Source organism: Nuphar pumila, chromosome 3, assembly GCF_984573655.1.
Source record: "Nuphar pumila chromosome 3, dmNupPumi1.hap1.1, whole genome shotgun sequence".
Lineage (NCBI taxonomy): Eukaryota > Viridiplantae > Streptophyta > Magnoliopsida > Nymphaeales > Nymphaeaceae > Nuphar > Nuphar pumila.
Window position 1 is genome coordinate 29,036,985 of NC_143251.1, and position 21,749 is coordinate 29,058,733.

Consider the following 21,749-nt stretch of genomic DNA (forward strand, 5'->3'; position numbering starts at 1 on the left):
ATAAAACTCTAAAGTCCATAGCATGGCCGGCCGCTTGCCAAAAATAGATGGATTTTTTTTTTCTGTTTATGGTTGGCCAACCATTTTCTGACCAGGCACCAGCAGCCAAGAGCTGGGAAATGGCCTGCCATGGTTTCTTTTATTTTAGTTTTTTGCTTTTGACCATAGTTAGGCCATTTCACAGTTGGTATCTGGCAGAAAATGGCCAGGCTTTTTTTATTTTTTTAGTTTTTAGTGACCAAAAACCTGAAAATCATTTATTGGTCATCGAAACACCCATGAATATTTGGTTTTGGCAAACCTTGTTTTTTCAAACCAGGTTTTGCCCCTTGTCATCCAAACAGGGTCTTATGATTGATATTTTTTAGGCAATTTATTGATTATGCCTCATGGACCCTGATGATGGTACCCAACCAGGACACTCAATTTGGATACAGATTTGCATATATTATTTGGACCGGGTATTGTTTTCTACACTCATGGGTAAGGAACTTGCTAGTAAAAATTTGCAACTTTTTTGTTTCTTTGCACACCTGACCTTCTAAATGCAATCAACATGTTTAATTTAGTAGATACCAGCCATTAGATTAGGGATGGCAGTGGACCGAGGGAAAGCGGGGCCCCGCCTCGCCCCGTTTGGACCGGGGATGAAGGGTATGAAACGGGGATGGAGGCGGGGACGAAGGTTGAAATCCATCCCCGTCCGGGGGTGGAGGCGGGGATGGACGTGCACTTTTCCCCGCCCCGTCCCCGCCACGATCCCCGCCTCATCCCCGCCCCGACCACTTTTCCCCGCAATATCCCCGCCCCGCCCCGCCTCATCACCGTTTGAACCGGGGATGGAGGACATGAAACGGGGATGAAGGCGGGGGTGGAGGATAAAATCCATCCCCGCCGCGGAGGCGGGGCGGGGGTGGAGACCTTGTCCCCCGCCCCGCCCCGCCCCACTGCCATCCCTACATTAGATCATGTTTTCTCGACGTGTATCTCACATTTTTCACAGGTTGAAAAATCAATGACCTACAATATACAGAGTTTTTATAACCCTCAAAAATCATACTTTTACATTGAAAAATTTAGTTTAAGGCTCGAGTTGAGGATATTGAAGGCATCTGCGGGATCAGATTTAGTGAAAACATGCAACCATTTCCCTATGAGTTTCAAAGTAGCTGGTTCCTTATTCATGAGGTCATCAAATGCTTGGACTATAGTATATTCAACTTCACAATATTATATAAATACAAGAATATGCTATTCATATGGATTGTGTTTTAAAACGGGTAGATCCACAAATATCAAGCTGTGTGGTCCATCCCAAGGCCCAGTTCACAAGGATGCCACCAAATCAAGTGAACATGTTCCGGTTCTGTTTTCTCCAAAGAGATCCTATTTTACCCTGGAGAAAGATCCATTTAGGCCCCATAATCAGGGGTGCCAATTAATCATATTTAGCCGGAGCTTCAATCCAAATCCAATGCCTTATTTTTGGATATGGTCATAATATAGCATCCAAGCGTGTTTTATGATTGGATTTATACTCATAATGTCGGACTCTTTCAAAATTTGAATTTGAATTTGAATTTGGATAGACTTTTATTATATATATATCCGCATCCTGATTGATGTGCTTGCATTGTAAAATACATGCTTTCCGTGTAGTTTTACCCGATTCAATAGTACCATATAGAATTGGACTGCTTCAATGGCTCTATTTCAGACAAAGATTAAACATGCATCCCACTGCATCCAATCCGTTTGGATGCACTTAGGGCTTTCCTTGGCAAGAAGGCAGGCCTATTAACTGACCCGGTTCTTGGTGAGGGTTCATAATGAAAAAACAAAACAAAAAATAAGTCCGACATTCATCAGACTTGGGTACAACTCTATTCTGATGTGCCAATACCAGATCTGGGCCCAGGTCTGATGGGACCTACCAACGGCAAAACCATTCCTGCGTCCTGGATAAACCAGACCAAGTATAATAATAATTTTTTATATATGAAAATAGTGATCTATTGGGAACTCGGGTCAGAACCAGGTCTGGTACAAAGTTTAGAATCCATACCCGCTTCAGTATGCTAATCTGATCTTGTGAGCCAGACCCAAAATCTGACGGGGCAGCTTTCTTTATTACCAAAAACCTGGGTTCTACCAGATCTGATATGCGATTGGACCGGACCATAACCGATCCATTGACACCCCAGATGCATTTTACATCCATGCCCAAAATGTTGATCCCACGTATATTGGGCGGGCCCAGAAGGATCAGGATTCGGAACCGCATAATATAATGAGGGAAATGCCACTAGACTCCGATTATTCTACTGGTTTTAGAACGAGAAAGCCAATCGTCACAATGTTGTATAGAAATTTTCCGCAGTCGCAATTTTGAAGCAATTTATATGGCTAAAGTAGCACACGAGCCGAGACTGGGCTCGCTTCAAAATACCCGTGTTCAAGACCGGTTTGAGCTTGGAGTCGAGCTTAGACAACAAACATTGTTCAAGCTCAGCTCAATTTTGAGCTCGAGCCAAGCTTGACCGTTCTAAAAGGTTTTTACCCGCAAAAGATGGGATTCGATCCCAAATCTCTCCAAACTATGCAAAAATGACACATCATTTATGCATGACTTGTGTTCAAGCTCGGGTCATTTATGTTCACGATCTCGAGTCGAGTTTAAACAGGCCGAGCCAGCTCAGCTTGTTGTGCAGGCAAAAGAAAAAAAGAAATAAAAAACTGTTGAAAATCAGAACGGTGGAGTGGATAGTGTTATTGAATTTAGGAATATGTAAAAAATGTAGACGCACTTACAGGTGGCAGTATGCTATTCGGTGATTTTTTTGATAAGCTACCACGAAATCAGGCCAACATTTTCCAATCCGATCAGACTAAAACGGAGCAAAAATGATATACAATCAGGAAAATAAGCTAAAAAAAAACACCTGAGCTTCTTGGCTTGACGTTGAGGTTTGTACGGGCTTCACCTAACGTATCCTGATAGATAGAAAGAAAAGAGAATAATAATGAGAAAAAAATAAGAAATGAAAAAGCGAAAGGGGACAAGGTGTCAAATTAAAACCCCTCTGTCTACCACCAACTTCGATCACATTCAATAGGAAGGACTGAGAGAGAGAGAGAGAGAGATCAAAGGCAAGGAATTCGCTTGGCGTTCTCTCGAGGTGAGTGATTTTCTCTATCCCCTTTCTTCTTGATCTTTAATGGGCGCAAAATGTTTGGAGTTATTCGACTTTCTGGCAGGAAAAAGACGGTCTTTTTTTTAGACTTTTCTCTGTTTGGACTCTGCTGTGCGTTTCGGCGTCTGCCGTGGTGGACTGATCGTTTAGGGCTTTGCGTCTTCTTTGTGGATTTGAAGTAAGTGAAGAAGTTTTAAGGATAGGGTTTGGTGTCGTCCTGATCGGATTTCCTTTCTGACGATCTGCTAATTGCTTAGTTCCTTTTCGTTTTTTCTAGTTTTTGTTCTTCTCGACGAAGTTTCGTCCAAGGATGCCTAGAAAATTTTGGCTGCTGAGAAGTGTAGTAGTTGGGCTGGAGGTTGCTCTAGAGATTCTCTGCTATTTGTTCTCGTAGTTGTGATTTCTGTGTTTTATTTTTACACGAGCGGAAGACACTACCGATGGCTGAATATTTATGCAGAGAGCCGAAAACTGGATGTATTTGCTGTCTCTGATGTTTGGTTTTCGGTTATGATAGTAGAGAATGTGGAGCATTTGGTGGAAAACTGTCGCATAGTAGGCTCAGTACGGTGTATAGAGACACAAAAACACGAACTTCATGTATTTTGCGGTGCGCAGAATGATCGATCTTCTTGTTCTATCCCTTCCCTTCCTCGTTCTTAGAGGCATCTGCATTGTATCTTTGCGCCGTTGCTGTTGTTCTCCGAAGGTAACGTGTGTGAGTGCTTTTCTATGCGTGTAGAGGAAGGTGGAGTACTCTTATCTCTGTATTAGATATCGTAACTCCAGTTTTCACCCTAGCTGCTTCTCTCTTTGCAAAATGTTGCATTATATAGGATGAAAGGGTTTCCTTTATTAGAAGCTACATGTGGAAGTAAGCATGAGCTTCTTCTTGTGGCAGGTTGTGAGAATGAAGGAGAAATGTAGACATCGAGTGTAGGTGCTGAATATTGAGCTAGCAGTAACTGCCACATTTCAGGCTACTGCCCATTACACAATACTATTTCAAGAAATTTCAAATATCAAGTTTTGAACTGCATAGTCGTGAAGTAAAGAGTTCTAACATGTGAATTATGGGGTACAAATGAGCTGTTAGATATGAAGGATGACTTATAGCTTTTAACTTGAAGGATTGGCGTTAGAGGAATGCAGCAAAAGTGTGATAGTAATTCGGAGACAACATTGAAGATTAGCCAAAAAAACAGGAAACCATCTTTGAAGGTTTAAATAAGCAAAAATTACCAAGTGAAAACAGAAGATGTGCTTTACAAACTTCCCAATGCATGGGACTTGCTGTCAAGACTTTACTCAAAATCCAAACGTCAATTGCTTAAAGAAAATCCTTCCAAGTATTTATCTTCTTTGGATTTATAATCTTCTTCTTCTTCTTCTTCTTTTGCTTTTTCATATTCTCTTTCTCTTCTACACGTCTTCTTCATCATCAGTTAAATCTCTTTCAATGAATGTTTTGAACTTCTCAAGAATGATGGCGTGGGAGCCTGTTGCCCTTTTCCAGTTTCTTTCATATATGCATGTTCTCAACTCATATGCTAAGCTTATTATCATCTTCGCTTAGTATACATTGTCATCTATGTGTTGTCGTAAAATTTCTTTCAATGTTTTTGTTTTACAGCTGCAAATGAACATGATTGACGTAGTTCATCAATTCAAGAACTGATTATTTTTGTTTTAATCGTCTTTTATCATTTTTTGTCCACAAATTGATAGTTTTCTATAGATTTGCTGCAACTTGTGTATAAATTTTTCACTGGTTTGTTTAAATCATTCAAAGTGGAACCATTCCACTTAGAAAATATAAATATATTCACTGCAAAGTTTTAGATATCTTCTGAGGATTCATTCCAAACTTTTTAGATATTCTTAGCTGGTTGTGGAATTATGTGCCATTCCACATAATAGAGAATTCTATTCTTGTCAATCATGTAATTTGTATTCTACAAAGGCTGAGCAATTTGCATTGTCAAATATTAGTTAAAAATGCCATTTATTCATTCTTAATTGTGGATGCTATTGGAATTGAAATGTAATTATTTGATTCAATGGGGTTTAAAATTATATACATCTATTTGCAGTCGATTGTGTGAACTGTGAAGATTCATTTGCTAGGAAGGGAATTTGCAAAGTTTATCTGTTTATAAATCTGTAACTATGTCATAGTGGACCTGATTAATTGCTTTAAAAGGCGTACATAAAAAATTTAAAGATAATAGAAAAGAAAAGTTATACGGATTAAAATGTATGTTTGATAATTTTTTCTAGAATAAAATAATAGTTTCATATACAATTGATTACAAATGATCAAAAGGGTTTAATACTAAAATCATTTGTTCATAACTTGCGACATAAAAGTATGAAATATGAATTATAGATATATACCAATATTGAATGAATGACATAAAGACTGGAGGTAATCTACATATTCCGATTAGTTTTTTCCCTAATGTGATTTCTGGCATCTCATCATCTTTTATGTATTTTGCATCTTCAGAAATTCATGCAACTTCACATGTTTGAGAACCTTTCTGATTTTTGTTGGTTTTGATGGTGGATGTGCAACCTCTAATGGTGATGGTGGTTGGTGCCATTGGTTGTGTGCTCATTCTTTTCTCTTTGAAATCTTGCAGCATCTCTTTTCACCATTCATTGAATGGTTTTGAATAAGCTTGACCTGAGGTTTTACTTAACTGCAGATAAGTGGAAAATAGCCTCTGTCTTGTGTTGGTTAACTAGTCCACCAAATGTCCTTGCTGTTGTCTCAATCTCTCCTTATTGATATTGGGCAGACCTTGTAAAAATAATTTTCTTAAATATGGTTAAGCTATTCCATGTGATTTTGGATTATGAAAAAAAAAAAACATGAAAATTCCAAGTGTCCCTGAAAACCCTAGAAATAGGTGGTGAATTTCAGTTTTAAAGCATTTGGTGTAAAAATGAGGTTAAAGCAATCCTAGTATTAACTTGTTGGACCATGACCTTCCCTAAATACATATATCTAGCCTCATTGAGCATGAATCGAGCTTCTTGTGAGCTTTTTTTGATGATTGACTACACAATAGGTATGGTATATTTATCATAACAATATAGTGTAGGACTACACCATATCATATGGTATGACATGAATGTGCTTTCATTTGATAATTTTTGCTAATGAACAACCAAGAAAATAGTGGAGATAGAGAGAGAGAGACAACGACACCAAAAGAAGAGGAAATTGCTTTACAAAGCAATAAAAAAGGCAAGCAATTATAGAGCAAGCTTTGTAATCATTATTTCAACTTAATAATTGCTTATACTTATATTTTGTCCATGTGCAAGCTTTGAGACTTGAAACTTGAACCTGCTAAGTTTAAAAATATTTTGTATTCTTCATAGGTAGGATTGGCTTTTACTTTTGTTACTGCTTTTCCATGAGGCTCATTGGAACCTGAGACTGATCATTCTTAACATAAATTATTGTTTGAAAAGGATGTTAATTACTGCCATCTTGTGGAATCATATTGATTGCATTGGTAATCATGCAATGTTTTGGCTTGCCACAATTGTCTTCTCCAATCTTCTAGGAAGATTGATGCGTTACTGGGCCTAAGGTACAAATTTTTGGGTAGGGGGTAGGCTCAGTTAGGTCAAGGACTAGGTCAAAGGTTAACTTTGATAAAAAGGGGTTTGGTTTTCTGGTAGGGTTTGGTAGAAAAATCAGAATGCCCAAACGACACCACAAAAAAATCTCAAATTTGGAGGGATGATTTTGGACACCTTAGACTAGGTACACTTAAAGTTTCAGGGGGCAGGAGACACGGCAATTGGGAGATATAATTTTTAGAAGTGGTCTGACAGTGGCTGACTGGGTTTTGGGGACAGATAAATCAACTTGTAAATCTAGTTCTCTTTACAAAGAACTCAATAAATCATGAAATTCGGAGGGTAGACACTAGACACCCTAAAGTATACTGGGTTCAATTTGTACGTATATGTTCTAGTATTCTTGAGCATGTGTTTTTGGCACTTATATGCTTTATTCAAACACTTCATGGTTATAAATGTCAAAACATGTTCTTATGTATGACTTCAAATTTATTATGTTTTTGTTATATTGGGCTTTGTTTTATTTTTCTAGTATTGTTAAATATTTTAAAATTATTTAAAATATTTATTTTAAAATGGCTTTTTGTTTCGTTCATAAGTATGATTTTATGAGATTTTGCTTAACTTGCATTTGAATTTCTTTCTTTTCTCTTTGATGTATTCTTTTGTGAAACATAGAATATTTTATGTAGTATTAAAGATTTTATATGGTTAAGGTCTTGGTGATCATGGATATCTTATTATTTTGAAATTTTAATAAATGTTTTTTCATATTGATATATGATCCTTGTGCACTTGTGATTGTCTTACTTACACATTGATGAATGAGTTTGTCTATTTGTTCATAAGGAATTAAACATGATTTCTTCGTACAAAACTTGTTTTATTATGAGAATTATGCATTCATCCTTGTGGAATTTATGTTGAACTCCTCTATGAGGTTTATAAATACTTTTTAAGTGTGCTTTTTAAAATTATTAAAAATATTTATGTTATTGTGTGTTCTTTTGTTGGCCCTTTTAGTGGCCTTTGTGATTATGCCAATTTGAGAGGTAGTTTTATTGTATATGAATGGTTTATGCCTTGTTGTGATATTTCTTAGACTCATGGCTCCTTAATGAAAATTATCTAACATGTTCTTTACATCATGTTACCTCACATGAGTTTTAAGTATTATGCTTTTTTCATACTTGGTATTAATAAAATTTGTGTTTTTTTGCGAACTTTCTCTCTGTTTTCCCTTTGTGGGTTTTGAAAGTGTACCCTTTGTGGTTCACTTTTGTCCTTGTTCATTTTGTATCTATTGATGGACATTCTTGTTAAAGAGTCTCATTTGTGGACATTTTATCTTGTTATATGATTGCATTTGTTGCATGCTTTTACTAAACTTATTTGAGGATTTTACTTGACTTGAAATTTTTGTCTAATCGGTTCTTGTTCCTTGGAATGTGTCTTTCAAAGATTTCCTATTTGCCTCTTTATATGTCTTTGTTAGTTCATCACTCTTCTTTTGATACATCCATTATTATTTGTTTGGCCTTATCTAGGTGAGTTATGTGCACTTCTGTGTTATGGAACCAGAGTTAGTTGTTGAGGTGAGTTATGTGTGCACCTCTGCCTTCTTGTCAGTATAGATTACCGATATTTTTGGCTTTGACTTACTATTGATTGACCTTTGATTTTGTGATTGTGTTATATTATTCATTTATTTTTTATGCACCTCGGTGTTGTGGAACCAGAGTTAGTTGTTAAGGTGAGTTATGTGTACACCTTTGTCTTCTTGTTAGTATAAATTGCCAATATTTTTGGCTCTGATTGATATTTAATTGACCTCTGGTTCTATGAGTGTTTTATCACTCAATTATTGTTGTGCACCTCGATGTTGTGGAACCAGAGCTAGTTGTTGCAGTGAGTTATGCGTTCACCTCTATCTTCTTATCAGTATAGATTGCCAAGTTTATGGATGTTGTATTGGCACTTGTCTTGGCTCCAACTGACAGATGATTGACCTCTGGTTCTATGAGTGAGTTGTATCACTCAATTGTTTATTTGGCCTTTATTGTTTATTGGATGATCATATCGATTTTTGTTAGTGATGACTCTATCGTTATTTGCTTGTAACCATTTTTTGGTCCTTATGGATTAAATCTCATATTATTGCAAAATTTATTGCTTTGATCTGAATGTTGTTTTCAAATCTTCTTGCTTATTGACATCAGTTTGTCTTCATTATAGTATATTTGCCTATCTTTTTTTATGTGCACCAGTTGTAGTTGATGTTATTGTTTGTAGTTTTACAATCATTTGTGAGGTGAGGGATGTGCATCTCTTGTGGTTGTAGCTGATTTGTATTGTCCGATAGCCAGTTTTGCTGGTGCATGGTCACCGATATGGTTATTGTTGACATTTGTGTTTCATCTTTTGTCCTATGTGCTGATGAATTTGAATTTTGATGCTTTTGGGTTGGAAGTCACGGTTGCTTGTGGTGAGTAAATTGGGGTTGAGATTTGCAAATATCATTCCTTTTGTTATAATTTGTTGAATGTGGGATTTTTAAAATATCTCCATGAACTTTTTAATTTTTTTCACTGCCTGTTTTTCCATTTTTATTCATTGGAAAATTTTCATGCATTATTATGTACATTGAATATATTTTAATTGCATATTGGATATATATGCTGAGGGTATTTAGATTTGTTCCATGTTGGTTATCTTACATATTTTGGATGAATTTAATTAATTCTTCTTTTTGTGAGCTCCTTTGAGTTCTTATATTTAATATATTTATTGTCGTATGAGTTGTATCTTATTTGAAATATTCAAGCCTTTAGGATTTTATTGCTAAATTATATATATATTGTCTCTAATCAGCTCACAAATTGGGTTCTTGACATATATATATATATATATATATATATATATATATATATATATATATATATATATATATATATATATATATATATATATATATATATATATATATATATATATATATATATATATATATTCTTTTTTTGGGATCAGACCTCAATTTAATAAAATTCAGATTCAACCAAAACGTAGGTTTAAAACAGGATGTTTAGTTATAACAAGTATGACAACATAAATCTTGTTCAGAAAGACAAGATCTGACAATAATTAAACCTAAACAAGAGAACAAGCGATAAAATCTTAGGGCTTGACGTCACCTGTGAAAGTTACCCATTCAGACCAGACTTAGACGGTAAAACCCTCGGAAAAAAAAATTGTTGGACCCAGGTCAGATCCAGATTTGGACCTGACCCGAATCCAAAAGGAGACAGGCGGTCGGGCACTGCCTCACCGCCCACCGCCTGCTTGTTTTAAAGATAAAACACGCAGGGGGAGGGACAGTCGACAAGCCCCTCCCCCATGCGTCGACCACCGCCCTCCACCTGGCAGCGATCGTCGCTCCCCCTCTCCTCTATTTTTCGGCAGCATCGCCGGCCAACCCCTCTCATTTCCCCTCTGCTCTCTCGTTCTCTCTCTCTCTCTCTCTGCACTTTCTCTCCCCCCTTTGTCCGGTTGACGCCACCATCGTCGCTCTGCGCCTCGTCCAACCATCGCCACCTGTGATCGGCGATAGGAAGACGTCGGCGACAATGTCGCCGTCCCCCTTCCTCTTCTCTTTATCTCCCCCTCTTGTTCGACCACCAATTGTCATTGCCCTTGCTCCAACAGATCGGCCAACGTCCCCGACGTCGTTGCCTTCACCTGTGCCATCCGTGGACTCCCCCGTCGCCGCGGTCTTCCCATGTAAATCCCATCCCTTTTCCCCCCTTTTTTTTCCTGTTTGTTGTCGGTGGACCAAAGCCACCATCGTGGGTGGCTCTGGGTCTACCAAGAGGGTGGTGCCGGGCACCCCTCCTCGCTGTCTCCTTCTCTCCTCTTCGTCTCTCTCGACCCTCCTGTTCAAGGGTCGGTGGACTAGAGCCACCATCCTGGTGGCTCTAGGTCTGCCAGGGAGGGAGGTGTTGAGCACCTCCTCTCATTCTTTCCCCCTCTCCTTTTCGGCAGGCGGTAGGGCTGCTGCCTGCGTCGCTTCTTCTCTCGGGCGTAGGGCTTCCGAGGGAGGGGCTGCTCGTGCCTTGGTCGACAGGGTGGAAAGGCCCCCCTGCTTGCCTCTTGTTCAGGTAAGTCGGCAGGGGCCGAGCCCCTACCACTTTGCCGACAGGTCGGCAGGGGTAAAACCTCTGTCGCCTGTGAGAAGGGTCTTCGCAGGGGGTTTTGGCCCCCTGCCTGCCCTTTTGTTTTCACCAGGGAGGGTGGACACCCCTCCCTGTCTCTTCTTTTTCACTGGGAGGGTCGAGCCCTCCCTGTCTTCTTTTTGATTGTGCAGGGGAGGGTTCGACCCTCCTTGCCTCTGTTTGTTTCGGGGAGAGGCTCGAGCCCTCCCTGCCTTTGAGCTACACAGGGGGAGGGGTCGAGCCCCTCCCTGCTTGCTTATTGCGCAGGGAAGGGCTCGGCTCCCTCTCTGCTTCCCTATTTCGCTGGGGAGGGACTGAACCCCCTCCCTGCACCCTCTTCTTTAGGACAGGGGCATCACCCCTCCCATCGCCAGTTTTCGACAAGCAAGGGCAAAGCCCCTGCCTCTCTCCTGCCTCCCCGTGGTTGCTGACAGCAGGTCAGCAGGGGCTCGCAGCCCCTGCCCCTACTTCTTTCTCATTCAGCAGGTTCGCAGGGGCACACTGCTCCTGCCTCTGCTTCATTCACGTCAGGTCAGCGGCAGTGCCTCTGATCTTCTATTTTTGGTGTTAGCTTGCTAAGACTGTCGCTTTTGCAGCTCGTACGACGGACCCCGCTCGCGTTCTGTGACCCGAGCCGTTAATCGCTTATACCCGCATACGCCAACAAGCTTGCAACTCCCCAAGGTAGGGGAAGATTGCACAGAGGACTTGGACAATTGAATTGAGTTCAATTAACTAAAATGATAATTAAATAAATATATATGCATATATATATTTATACGAGTACGTATTTAACTTAAGGACGCAGTTTCGTGATCCTTTCCCTTTACTTTCTGTCATGTATTTCCTTTGTCGTCGCGCTTTGCGCCCAGGCTATATGTTTGCACTTTTGCTTACAGTCTTTCCTTTGCCGTCGAGCTTTGCACCCATGTTCTTGCTTTTGTAAATGTTTCGTTACTGCCTTGCCATTGCAGATGATGCTCAGGTTTTCGCTCATTGCATGTGCTATAAAGGCATCCTCGTGGAGGATGCAAGGGGCATTTACCGCTCTCCCTCTTGCGATTAGAGTTGAGTCAGGGTTTTAACGATACATCATCGTCTAAGGAGAGTGATCTCTAGCAGGGATCTTGGCTTTTCGAGTGAGCAGTCCTGCAAAGTAGACTTGAGAATTTATGGAGCTGCGCAAAAGCATCAAAGATTGCCCAAATCGAAGTATTTGGAAGGATGTGATTGGCTGACTCTGTTCGTCTATTCAACATATCTCGGGTAACCCCGAATTGGGCCTTGAGCGAACTTCTTAGTGGGGGTTTTGTTAATAAACCCGTATCCCGTTTATCGAGGCCAGTATCGAGTCATGCGAGGCATGTAGATGCCACGATAGCGGATGAGATTCTTGAAAATCGCATGCCAAATGTTGGCGCAAGTAGTTGGTTGTTTCAAAAGATAAAGAACGTTAAAAGTAAAGTTTGAGAAACATTACATATTTGCGAAACACTTTTATTGAGGAACTGTACCCTTTTCATCCTAGAGTACTTGTAGTCGTGCACTACACGTTAGTACTGCGATGATCAGATGAGACGGTCGTGCGACCTCGAACAGTGCCAAATGCACAATGCTGTAAACACATAAAAATGGGATCGCTTTCACAGGTAAGATGCTCATTTAGTCAAAAGACCAGAGCATATAGAATGAGTCATCAATTAACTTACTCCTGACACAGTCATTTGCTTCTTGTATTCTCTCAAGGGAGAGGACAAAGCGGTGCACACTTCAATAGACAGGTTGTTAACAACCACCTCACGGGCAAAGATCTGGCCTCCCCAGTCATTGGAGTTAGGGGAAGGGACTACCAGACATTATCCTAGGTGGTAGATCCCATGGACTTCTGCAGAAGTTGGATGTATCCGTTGTCAAGTATCCCCCTTTGGGGGATCCTCTCTTGGCTAAAGTCGTCCTCTTAGGAGCGGACTCAACTAACTATTCAGGTTATTAAAGTGCCTTTGGGGGATCATCTCTCGGCTAAAGCCGTCCTCTTAGGAGCAGACTCAACTAACTATTCGGGTTATTGAAAATACATAGAATAACAGACGCCCAAACTACTCTCGGTTGTTTCTACGATTTGTCTGCGCATACCTGCAAGCCAGTAATATCGAACTAGTCTCAGTTGTTTCTAATTGACGACTTCAATTGCATCGCAGTCGAGTCATTGGATCAGGCAAGTAGTTATGTCATGAATGTGGAAGAGAAACTGAAAAAGAGGCAGGAACATAAGACATCCCGTAGTGATCAGTCCAGTCAACCCAAGTCGAGTTTCCCAACCAGGGTGAGCGAGCTCCCCTAGGAAAGAAGACTCAAAGTCCACCCTAGGAGTCGACCTTAGCAAACCTGATCAGTCTGGACCCGCGTACCACACCAGATCCAAAGGTAAGCTCAGTGAGTCTACCATTCGTTGTTTTAGGTGTCAAGAGTTAGGTCATGTTGCGTCCAAGTTCCCCACTCTGAGCAAGAACACCCATCTCGCATAGGGCATTATTGAGTCAGTGTCCGATAGTGAGAGCGAGGGTGCGCTTGTTGAGGGAAATGACGAGATGAAAGTCGTAGAGTTCGATGGTAGCCTTGAAAACTTGTTAACCATCCGTCATGTTTTGACCACATCCCGAGAGTCGACCCCGACAAAATGGTTGCGGAATAATATTTTTAGAATCCGGTGCAACTGTGAGGGGCGCGCGTGTGATATTATCATTGATACTGGGGCATGCGAGAATATGGTGTCCGAGAGTGTCGTGTCCACTTTGAACCTAAAAACGAAAAAATTGTCCCAACCTTATAAGATGACATGGTTCAAGAAAGGGAACGAGCTACATATCACCTTGCATTGTCTAATTCGATTCTCCATGGGGGAGCATTACCACGATGAAGTGTGGTGTGATGTGGCCCTCTATGAGTGCATGTCAAGTCCTTTTGGGATGTCCCTGGCAGTTTGACCGTAAGACCATCAATGATGGCTATAGGAACACGTGCACATTTGTCTTTAAGGGTCATAAGATAGTTCTTCTTCCCATCAAGGAGACCGGGTTTCCCCGGTTAGCGGGCCTATTTGACCGATCTTACCTCCTTGGGTTGCCCGAAAATTGGCATATTTCTCCTACATCTAATGTGTCTGATCTAAATGCTTACTGTGGAGACAACAAGTCGTTAGAGCCAACTTTTTTCCAACCAGGGGAGAATGATGCAGAGCAGGATGGACCCAGATCCATACAGCAGGACCCAGGGTTTGGATCGGATTTGCACCAAGGGATTGATGATCGGATCCAGGTGGTAGATCCGATCCAGACCACTGTACCAAGGCGCGGGGAAGAGGTCTTGTCATACCTAATCCAGGCGAGAACAAAGGGCCCAGGCTGGAGCACTCCAGATCTAATAGCAGACAGAGTTCGTCCCGGGTCCGGGTCCGGGTCCGGGTCCGGACCCGAGACCCGGATCCAGCCAAACCCTTTTAAATAACCCAACTTAGGGTTGTGTGCCGCAATCAATGGAAAAAATCATAATCTCTGTTATTTTGTTTTTAGCCGCACGCCTGTTTCTTCATTCTGTTGATTTTCCTTTCTGTTTTTCCTTTTCTATTGGCTCACTGCAGTCGTAGGTTTCTTTTCACCTTGTTTGTGTTTATCTCTTTACATTCAATCAGTATTTGTCATTCTATTTACCTTTTGAACCTTGTAATGATTTATTAGTCCATTGAATAAAAACAAAGACGTTGACCAGATCCATTGATCTGATCCTTTACCGTGCCCTCCTTTGATGGTCTTGCTATCGCTCAACTGATCGGGCACCAGAAATGATCAACGACAACGTCAGGCCTGTGCGAGGGTGATCCGTCTCTGCTGCTACACGAAGGAACAACAATGTTTTTACCCGTCATTGGGAGAGCACCGCGTCCTCCCTAAACCAACCAATAAGGTGTGTGCTCAATGAATATTTTTTTGTTCTTTAATTGTGACATCCTACCATTGTGGTGTGAATGGAGAGGAGCCTATTGTCTGGTTGCATGTTGAGTTAAGAAACATATCCAAACCAAACTTGATGATCAAGGACTGAACTTAAGATGGATATTCTCAACCATGGTTATTGAAACACTTTTACTTTCCCTCGTAAGCTTGCTTCCTAGGAAGCCACTCCAGAAGTTGAAAGCTGTCATTTTTTAAACTCACATCTTTTGTCATCCAACGTTTTAGCTTTTTGACACGAGAATTGTGCCTTTATTAAAAAAAACAGTTACATAATTAATGAATTGTTTTCTTATAAAAACAGTGCCATAGTTTATGCCCCGAGTCGATCTTTCAGAATAGGGCATGTGCAGTGCAGAGTTCTACTGAGTGAAAAATGCATCGTGTAGGAATGCACGGTATGCGTTCGCTTGATCGGTGACATGTGGTGGTAGCACGACACACGATAGACATAGGTATCGTCGTTAGTGCATCGCTGTGTGGCGGCACAGATGTGGAACGTTGTTTGGTTAAGCATTGTCAGCGGATTCGATGATGTTGTCTTTAGAGATTTGGTTAAGGACCTCTCAACTTGCAAGGTGTCCCACGCGTAGCGGTTGAACGCACGGGGGTGTGTGAGTCAGGACTAATTCCCCCAGGGATCACATTAGGTGATTTCAACCGAGTACGGTGACTCGAGGCTAGGCTAGTGAATGCCTAGGCGTCGGCGAATGAGTTTGGGTGGTGCTCTTCGCTATGATGTTCAATCATTAACTGGTCTTTAGACTAGGGGCCGCAAGGTCTTGTTTCTTTAGTGACGAGGTTTTGCTTTGTCGTGCACATGGAGTCGCAATACGCTCCATGGCATGCAAGGCTAAGGCAAAGTTTGTACCTCTTTCAGAAGTGATAGCTGGTATGAGATGGCTATGCACTAAGTGACATGGACGACATAGAATACACATTTGAAAATGTGCTTGATCAACTTTCGCTCGGCAGCTGCGCACAAGGTGGTGCGCAGGGCCAATGAAAATGATTCAGCACATGAAAATGTGTTGGTACGCGGCCTTTGGCCGTTAGGTTGGCCAGCTTGGCGTGTTGCGGGTTTGCGAAGCATTCTATGTCTGTGACAGGGCGATAGAAAGGCTTGCAGCAGTAAGGAAGGACCGTTGCGTCGTACTGACTTATTGAAAAAGTAAGCCTATGACAAATTGCTATCAAAGCAGAAAGATTCACGGGGACCTTGTTATTCATTGTGTGCGACACTGAAGAGGACAATGATGGTTTATCTTGTTTACGTAAATTTTTGCAGCTAAAGTGTGGTTGACCAAGCACAGAAGCAAGATGTTTGCAGGATGGTATGAGACATCTTGTCGATGATAAGCAAAAGTGTAAAGTTGTTCAATTGGTTAAGAGAATATAGATAAGCCAAAGATTTCTACCAATTGTGCGTTAGGCTCACAGGTGGAGCGTGATGGATTTGCACCTTTGGGTATGGGAGACTCAACTAAACTTTTAGATTCTCTCCAAAATTGTGGGTTAGTGGAGTGCCCATGTTGAGCAAAATGCTCATTGTTTTGGTCTCTTGAGTTGGCAGATCCTCAATAGATTGTGTGTGCAGAAAAAGTTGTTCGTGGTTCGTTGGTTCCTGCGGGAACGTTTTGTTGACTCTGAGAGAGAGTTGCAGCGTGCTGACTTCGGAAAGAGAGTTGCAGCATTGGGCCAAGGTGCCGTTTTGAGGATGAGTGTCTAGGAAGACACTTTGAAGGACCACTTTGGGGTGATATGCAAGAAGGCGCCTCCCCACATGAGGACTAGTTTAGACAATTGGAAAACCGCAAGTTGGTGCCTAAGGGAGTTGATATCTGCGGCATGAATTGGTGGTCGTCTTTCTTTGCGAGGACTACGAAGGGCTTGAAATTGCCCTTGCTGGGGTTGGAAGGCACCCCAACCATGAGCATGAAGACGACAAGTTTGTCGTGTGAGCGAGGATGACCTGCTTGTGTATGAGACTACACTGGGGTCTTACGAGTAGAGAATGCTCGATGTTGATAAAACAGAAGACCACTGTCTAAGTGATCAGAGATGCGTTAAGGAAAATGTTGCGGTGATGGTGGATGTAAACCAGAATAAGTTGAGTAGGCTGAAGAAAAAGAGTAAACCAAAGATAAGTATAAAGAGAAACTAACATATCCGTTAAAACTGTGTTCTTACCTATACTAGCATTGTCGATGACACCAATGGTTTTGGGTGTGGGAGAATGTCTCGAGCCGATCTTTCGGAATAGGGCATATGCAGGCGGCGCTCTACTGAGTGGAAAATACATCGAGTGTAGGAACACGCGGTATGCGTTCACTTGATTGGTGACGTGCGATGGTAGCACAACACGAGATAGACATTGGTATCGTCGTTAGTGCATCGTTGTGTGGCGGCATAGACGTGGATCTTTGTTTGGTTAAGCAGTGCCAACGGATCAAAGGATTTCTCCTTTGGAGATTTGGTTAAGGATATCTCGGTTTGCAAGATGTCCTACATGTGGCGGTTGGATGCACGGGGGTGCGTGTGGGTTAGGGCTAATTCTCCCAGGGATCATATTAGGTGATTCCAACAGAGTATGGTGACTCGGTGCTAGGCGAGTGAATGATTAGGCGTCGACGAATGAGTTTGGGTGGTGTTCGTCGCTATGGTGTTCAATCATCAACTAGTCTTCGGACTGAGGGCCGCAAGGTCTTGTTCATTTAGTGGTGAGGTTTTGCTGTGTCGTGCGCATGGAGTCGCAATATGCTCCATGGCACGCAAGGCTAAGGCAAAGTTTGTGCCTCTTTCAGAAGTGATAGCTGGTATGAGACGATTATGCACTAAGCGACATGGACTATATAGAATAAGTATTTGAAAATGCGCTTGATCAGCTGCGCATGAGGTGATGCGCAGGGTCAATGAAAATGATTCAACACATGAAAAGATGTTGGTACACGACTTTTGGCCGTTAGGCTGGGCAGCTTGGTGCGTCGCGGATTTGCAAAGATCTATGCCCGTGACAGAGCGATAGAAAGGCTTGCGGCGGTAAGAAAGGACCGTCGCACCGCACTGGCTTATTGAAAAAAGTAAGCCCGTGACAGTTTACCTATTTTAATTAAATTAAGGAACAAATTATGCAGGAAAATACAATTGTTTAATACCTTTAAAACTCAAAAATGTTTCTATTTATTAAACCCAAAATGGCTTAGCTTATTTGTTCAAAAAAATTCAAGGCACAAGTGTTTGGATATATTTTCTTTTTATAAGAGCATGTAGACCATAAATGCATAAGTTTAATGTTTATCTATTATTTGTTGCTTACTTATTATAATATCAACAAAGAATGATGTTTGCTTGGACTTAATATGGTCCATGTTTTTTTATTTGATATGAGTATGATAGACTAATTTTATAATAGTATCTCTGGAAAATAATTAAATTATTTTAGGTCCCATGAGTATTATATGAGCACATGCTTTATGTTTTTCAAAGATAAAAGAACTTAGTTAAAAAAATTTAGATATGATAGTAGTATCATATAATATAGCAACTTTTAACTCTTTTTTATCTATGAATTGTAAAATTGTAAATGCCTTCTAGTTGCTTCACTTTTTGCTACACATGGACCTAAAAATCCTTTTGTTTCTCACTTTTGCTTCCTTCATCTCGGCTCCATTTCACTTCCGTCTTGAGCAATTTTGTTCTCAAGTCTTAATGACTGGTGCTGAGAATAAAAGGAATTCATTATGATGCAGGGAAACTGTCTACCAAAATATAGCTGGAATTTTGGCTGGCTCTCTTGGTGATCAAGAATTTATAAGATTGCACTGAAATTTGGAGTGTCAACTTGTTCTAATGTTGATTCAGTTTCTAAGTCAGCTAAATGGTTGACTAAGAACATGTTGCAAATCACGTTGCCAAAGTGATTCAGAACCACTTTTAGTCATTCTCTCTCCAATCGGAGATCCTTCCTCAACCTCATGACTCCATTTCTCTCTTGGGGAATCATTTTCTTGTTTGAGGCATTCTCTCACACAACCGTGAGAATCAATTTTCACACTTGCAACCAGATGCTAAAATGCTTCTCCTGAGAATCATTCTCTCCAAAGCTGGAGAGGTCGACTTTCAGGAGGACGTAAGAAAATGCGTGCTAAGAGAAGTGGATGTACTGAAAGAAAGAAGATTGATGCAGAACCATGAACCCATGAACCCCATAGTAAGCACTGAGCCATGTCTTCTGCATTATTGAACTATAATCCATTCTTGGTATGGTTTGAAGGTAACCTATTATGAGTTCAAAGGTAAGATGTAAATACTCTGAGCATATGCTTCAAGAGCCTTTTCTAGGTGGGAATTCATACTCGTTTAATGTGCCCCATACCACTATGGGGTATTCTTTAGGTGGTCTATACTAGTTATCGCTTGCATATTGATGCTCTGTGGGTTATGATTTATGCAGCGTGTTGCAGTCTTGCTGATATTTGCTGTCTTGAGTCAGGTTTATATCCGGCTGTTAGGACATGAACTTCTTCACTTCATTTCCCACACAGGTTACTTCTAGACTGGAATCCACATACTAGTGAAATTCTATTTTTGTATGCAATAAGTAACCTGTCTATATTAGAGCTTGTAATATTCTGGTATAAGAAGCTTGTGTTTGTGTAATACAGTTGGTTTGAATTGATAATGAGCGTGGGTCAATCATCTCTTCTCTGACTGCTAAAAGTGAATGGAGAATGGACGAAGGCGGACAAAGGGAAAATGGAAGACACAAACCAGAACAGTACAAATCCGTGCTTTCTCATCAGGTAATCGTGTGTGTGGGTTTTGTAGGGTAGCATTTGTTTATGTTGGCAAACATGGGACAAGTGTATTGGGAACCCTAGATGACAATTCTAGTTTGTGGTCGACAGTGGATTACGCCTCAACATACAATGAAAGACCATGCAGCCATAAAGTTGATGGCTGTCATGGCCGAGAGAGATGGTGCTATCCATCAGAGAGATGCAGCAGTGAACGAGAAGAAAGCTGCATTGGCTGAGAGGGACGTGGCTATCCTTCATAGAGATGCTGCATATGCGGAGAGAAATGCAGCTTTGCTGGAACGTGATGCGGCAATTGCAGCTCTTGAATACGCACGGGAGAATGGGATGGCCTATCCCCCCAATGCTCGCACTGCCAAGCACATGCACTCAGATGTTCCGTACCATGCCAGAGATAACCCAACCACTGAATCCTACCCCATTGCACCGTCGGATGCTGTTCTTGATGTAAAACCAAGGTGTGTCAAGCAGCCGCGGAAAGAGAGGAAGATCGTTGCATGCGCTGAAACACCAAAGCTGAGGAAATCCAGGAAGCAGGCAGGTGGTGAGGATCTGAACAAGCAGATCTCAGTGACCAAGCATGAGTGGAAGGATCAGGACTTGGGATTGAATCAAGTGACATTTGATGACTCAACAATGCCGATCCCCGTCTGCTCCTGCACCGGCATGCTTCAGCCATGCTACAAGTGGGGCAACGGAGGCTGGCAGTCTGCATGCTGCACGACCACGATATCGATGTACCCGCTTCCCATCATGCCTAACAAGAGGCATGCTCGTATGAGCGGCCGGAAGATGAGCGGCAGCGTCTTCAACAAGCTGCTCAACAAGTTGGCTGCCGAGGGCCATGACTTGTCAATGCCGGTGGATCTGAGGGATCACTGGGCCAAGCATGGAACAAACCGGTATATCACCATTAAATAGATTTGAGATGATACATTGGCACGCTTGTTGATTTCGTGCGCATATTGATTGCATCATATGTGGACAATGGGGCTGGGGCTATTAAGGAAATTCTGCATCATCTTTTGTATTTTCAGTATGGGTAATTTTACATGATTCTCTAAAAACCTTGCAATTTTCGATATTCTTTTGATGTTCAAAAGCGCAAATATCTGACATCGGTAGGACACTTTTACCTTTTGCAACTCTGAATTTATGTATTTTTGTGATAAAAATTGTATCGTTTGGCCAATATATACAACTCCCTTAAATTCAGAATCATAGTTTTTTTATACAAAATTAAACTTCACTAACTCGCATAAACTTATTTGTGAAATCTCAATGAAAGTGAAACCACTGAAAATAAGTATTAGACTCTTTTGCATATAATTATATTTTTTTGCATAAACATATTTGCAAAACATCTCTAGCAAATAACATATTTTCACATATATTGTAAAATTACATAAATTTAGAGGTGAGGCACTATTTGCACATATTTGTTGTACTTTTTTATTTAGTTCTAGCTTTTCTTTGACCTTGGGTATCATAACGGCTGTCATATGTTAATATGCAATCTTTCTTTTATCAAAAAGTTTCATCATCTTGAGACGAAACTTTTCAATAATTGAAATTAGAGATTTGTCATGTATGACGAGAATTCATGAATTAAAACTTTTCATAGATATTGATCCGTTATATCTTTTTGCTTCAAAGTGACAATTAGCTCAATGTTTCGGCTCCGCGTCATTGGCAATATAATTATGTGGCTGTGGTTTGTTCTTTAACTTTGTTAAGAAAATAATTGTATACTTGAGTTATACTTTACTAAAGTGCATTGACTGGTGAACAAAATTTCTTTGAAAAGTTCTTCGTCAAATGCTTCATGCAAAATTCAATATATGTAGGACATGTGTGAGGGATATTATACTTTAAACTTGGATGCCTATCCGAGATAACTGTCAATACTTTTCTCTCTCT

General features: G+C 40.9%; 1 protein-coding gene across 7 annotated transcripts; it reads left to right on the forward strand.

Moving 5' to 3' along the window:
- Positions 1-3,101: 3,101 nt before the first annotated feature.
- On the forward strand, positions 3,102-20,896 carry LOC149842441 (barley B recombinant-like protein D). 7 transcript variants are annotated; one of them, XM_089999166.1, is made up of 6 exons: positions 3,106-3,179; positions 3,259-3,372; positions 8,345-8,392; positions 19,466-19,556; positions 19,677-19,814; positions 19,920-20,896. In XM_089999166.1, exons 5-6 carry the CDS (start codon positions 19,743-19,745, stop codon positions 20,748-20,750), a joined length of 903 nt encoding a protein of 300 aa, XP_089855292.1. In that variant the 5' UTR covers positions 3,106-3,179; positions 3,259-3,372; positions 8,345-8,392; positions 19,466-19,556; positions 19,677-19,742; the 3' UTR covers positions 20,751-20,896. The 7 variants fall into 7 exon arrangements, with proteins under 7 accessions (XP_089855294.1, XP_089855292.1, XP_089855295.1 ...); XM_089999169.1 differs by having other exon boundaries at positions 19,505-19,556; XM_089999168.1 differs by lacking the exon at positions 3,259-3,372 and having other exon boundaries at positions 3,102-3,179.
- Positions 20,897-21,749: the final 853 nt, after the last annotated feature.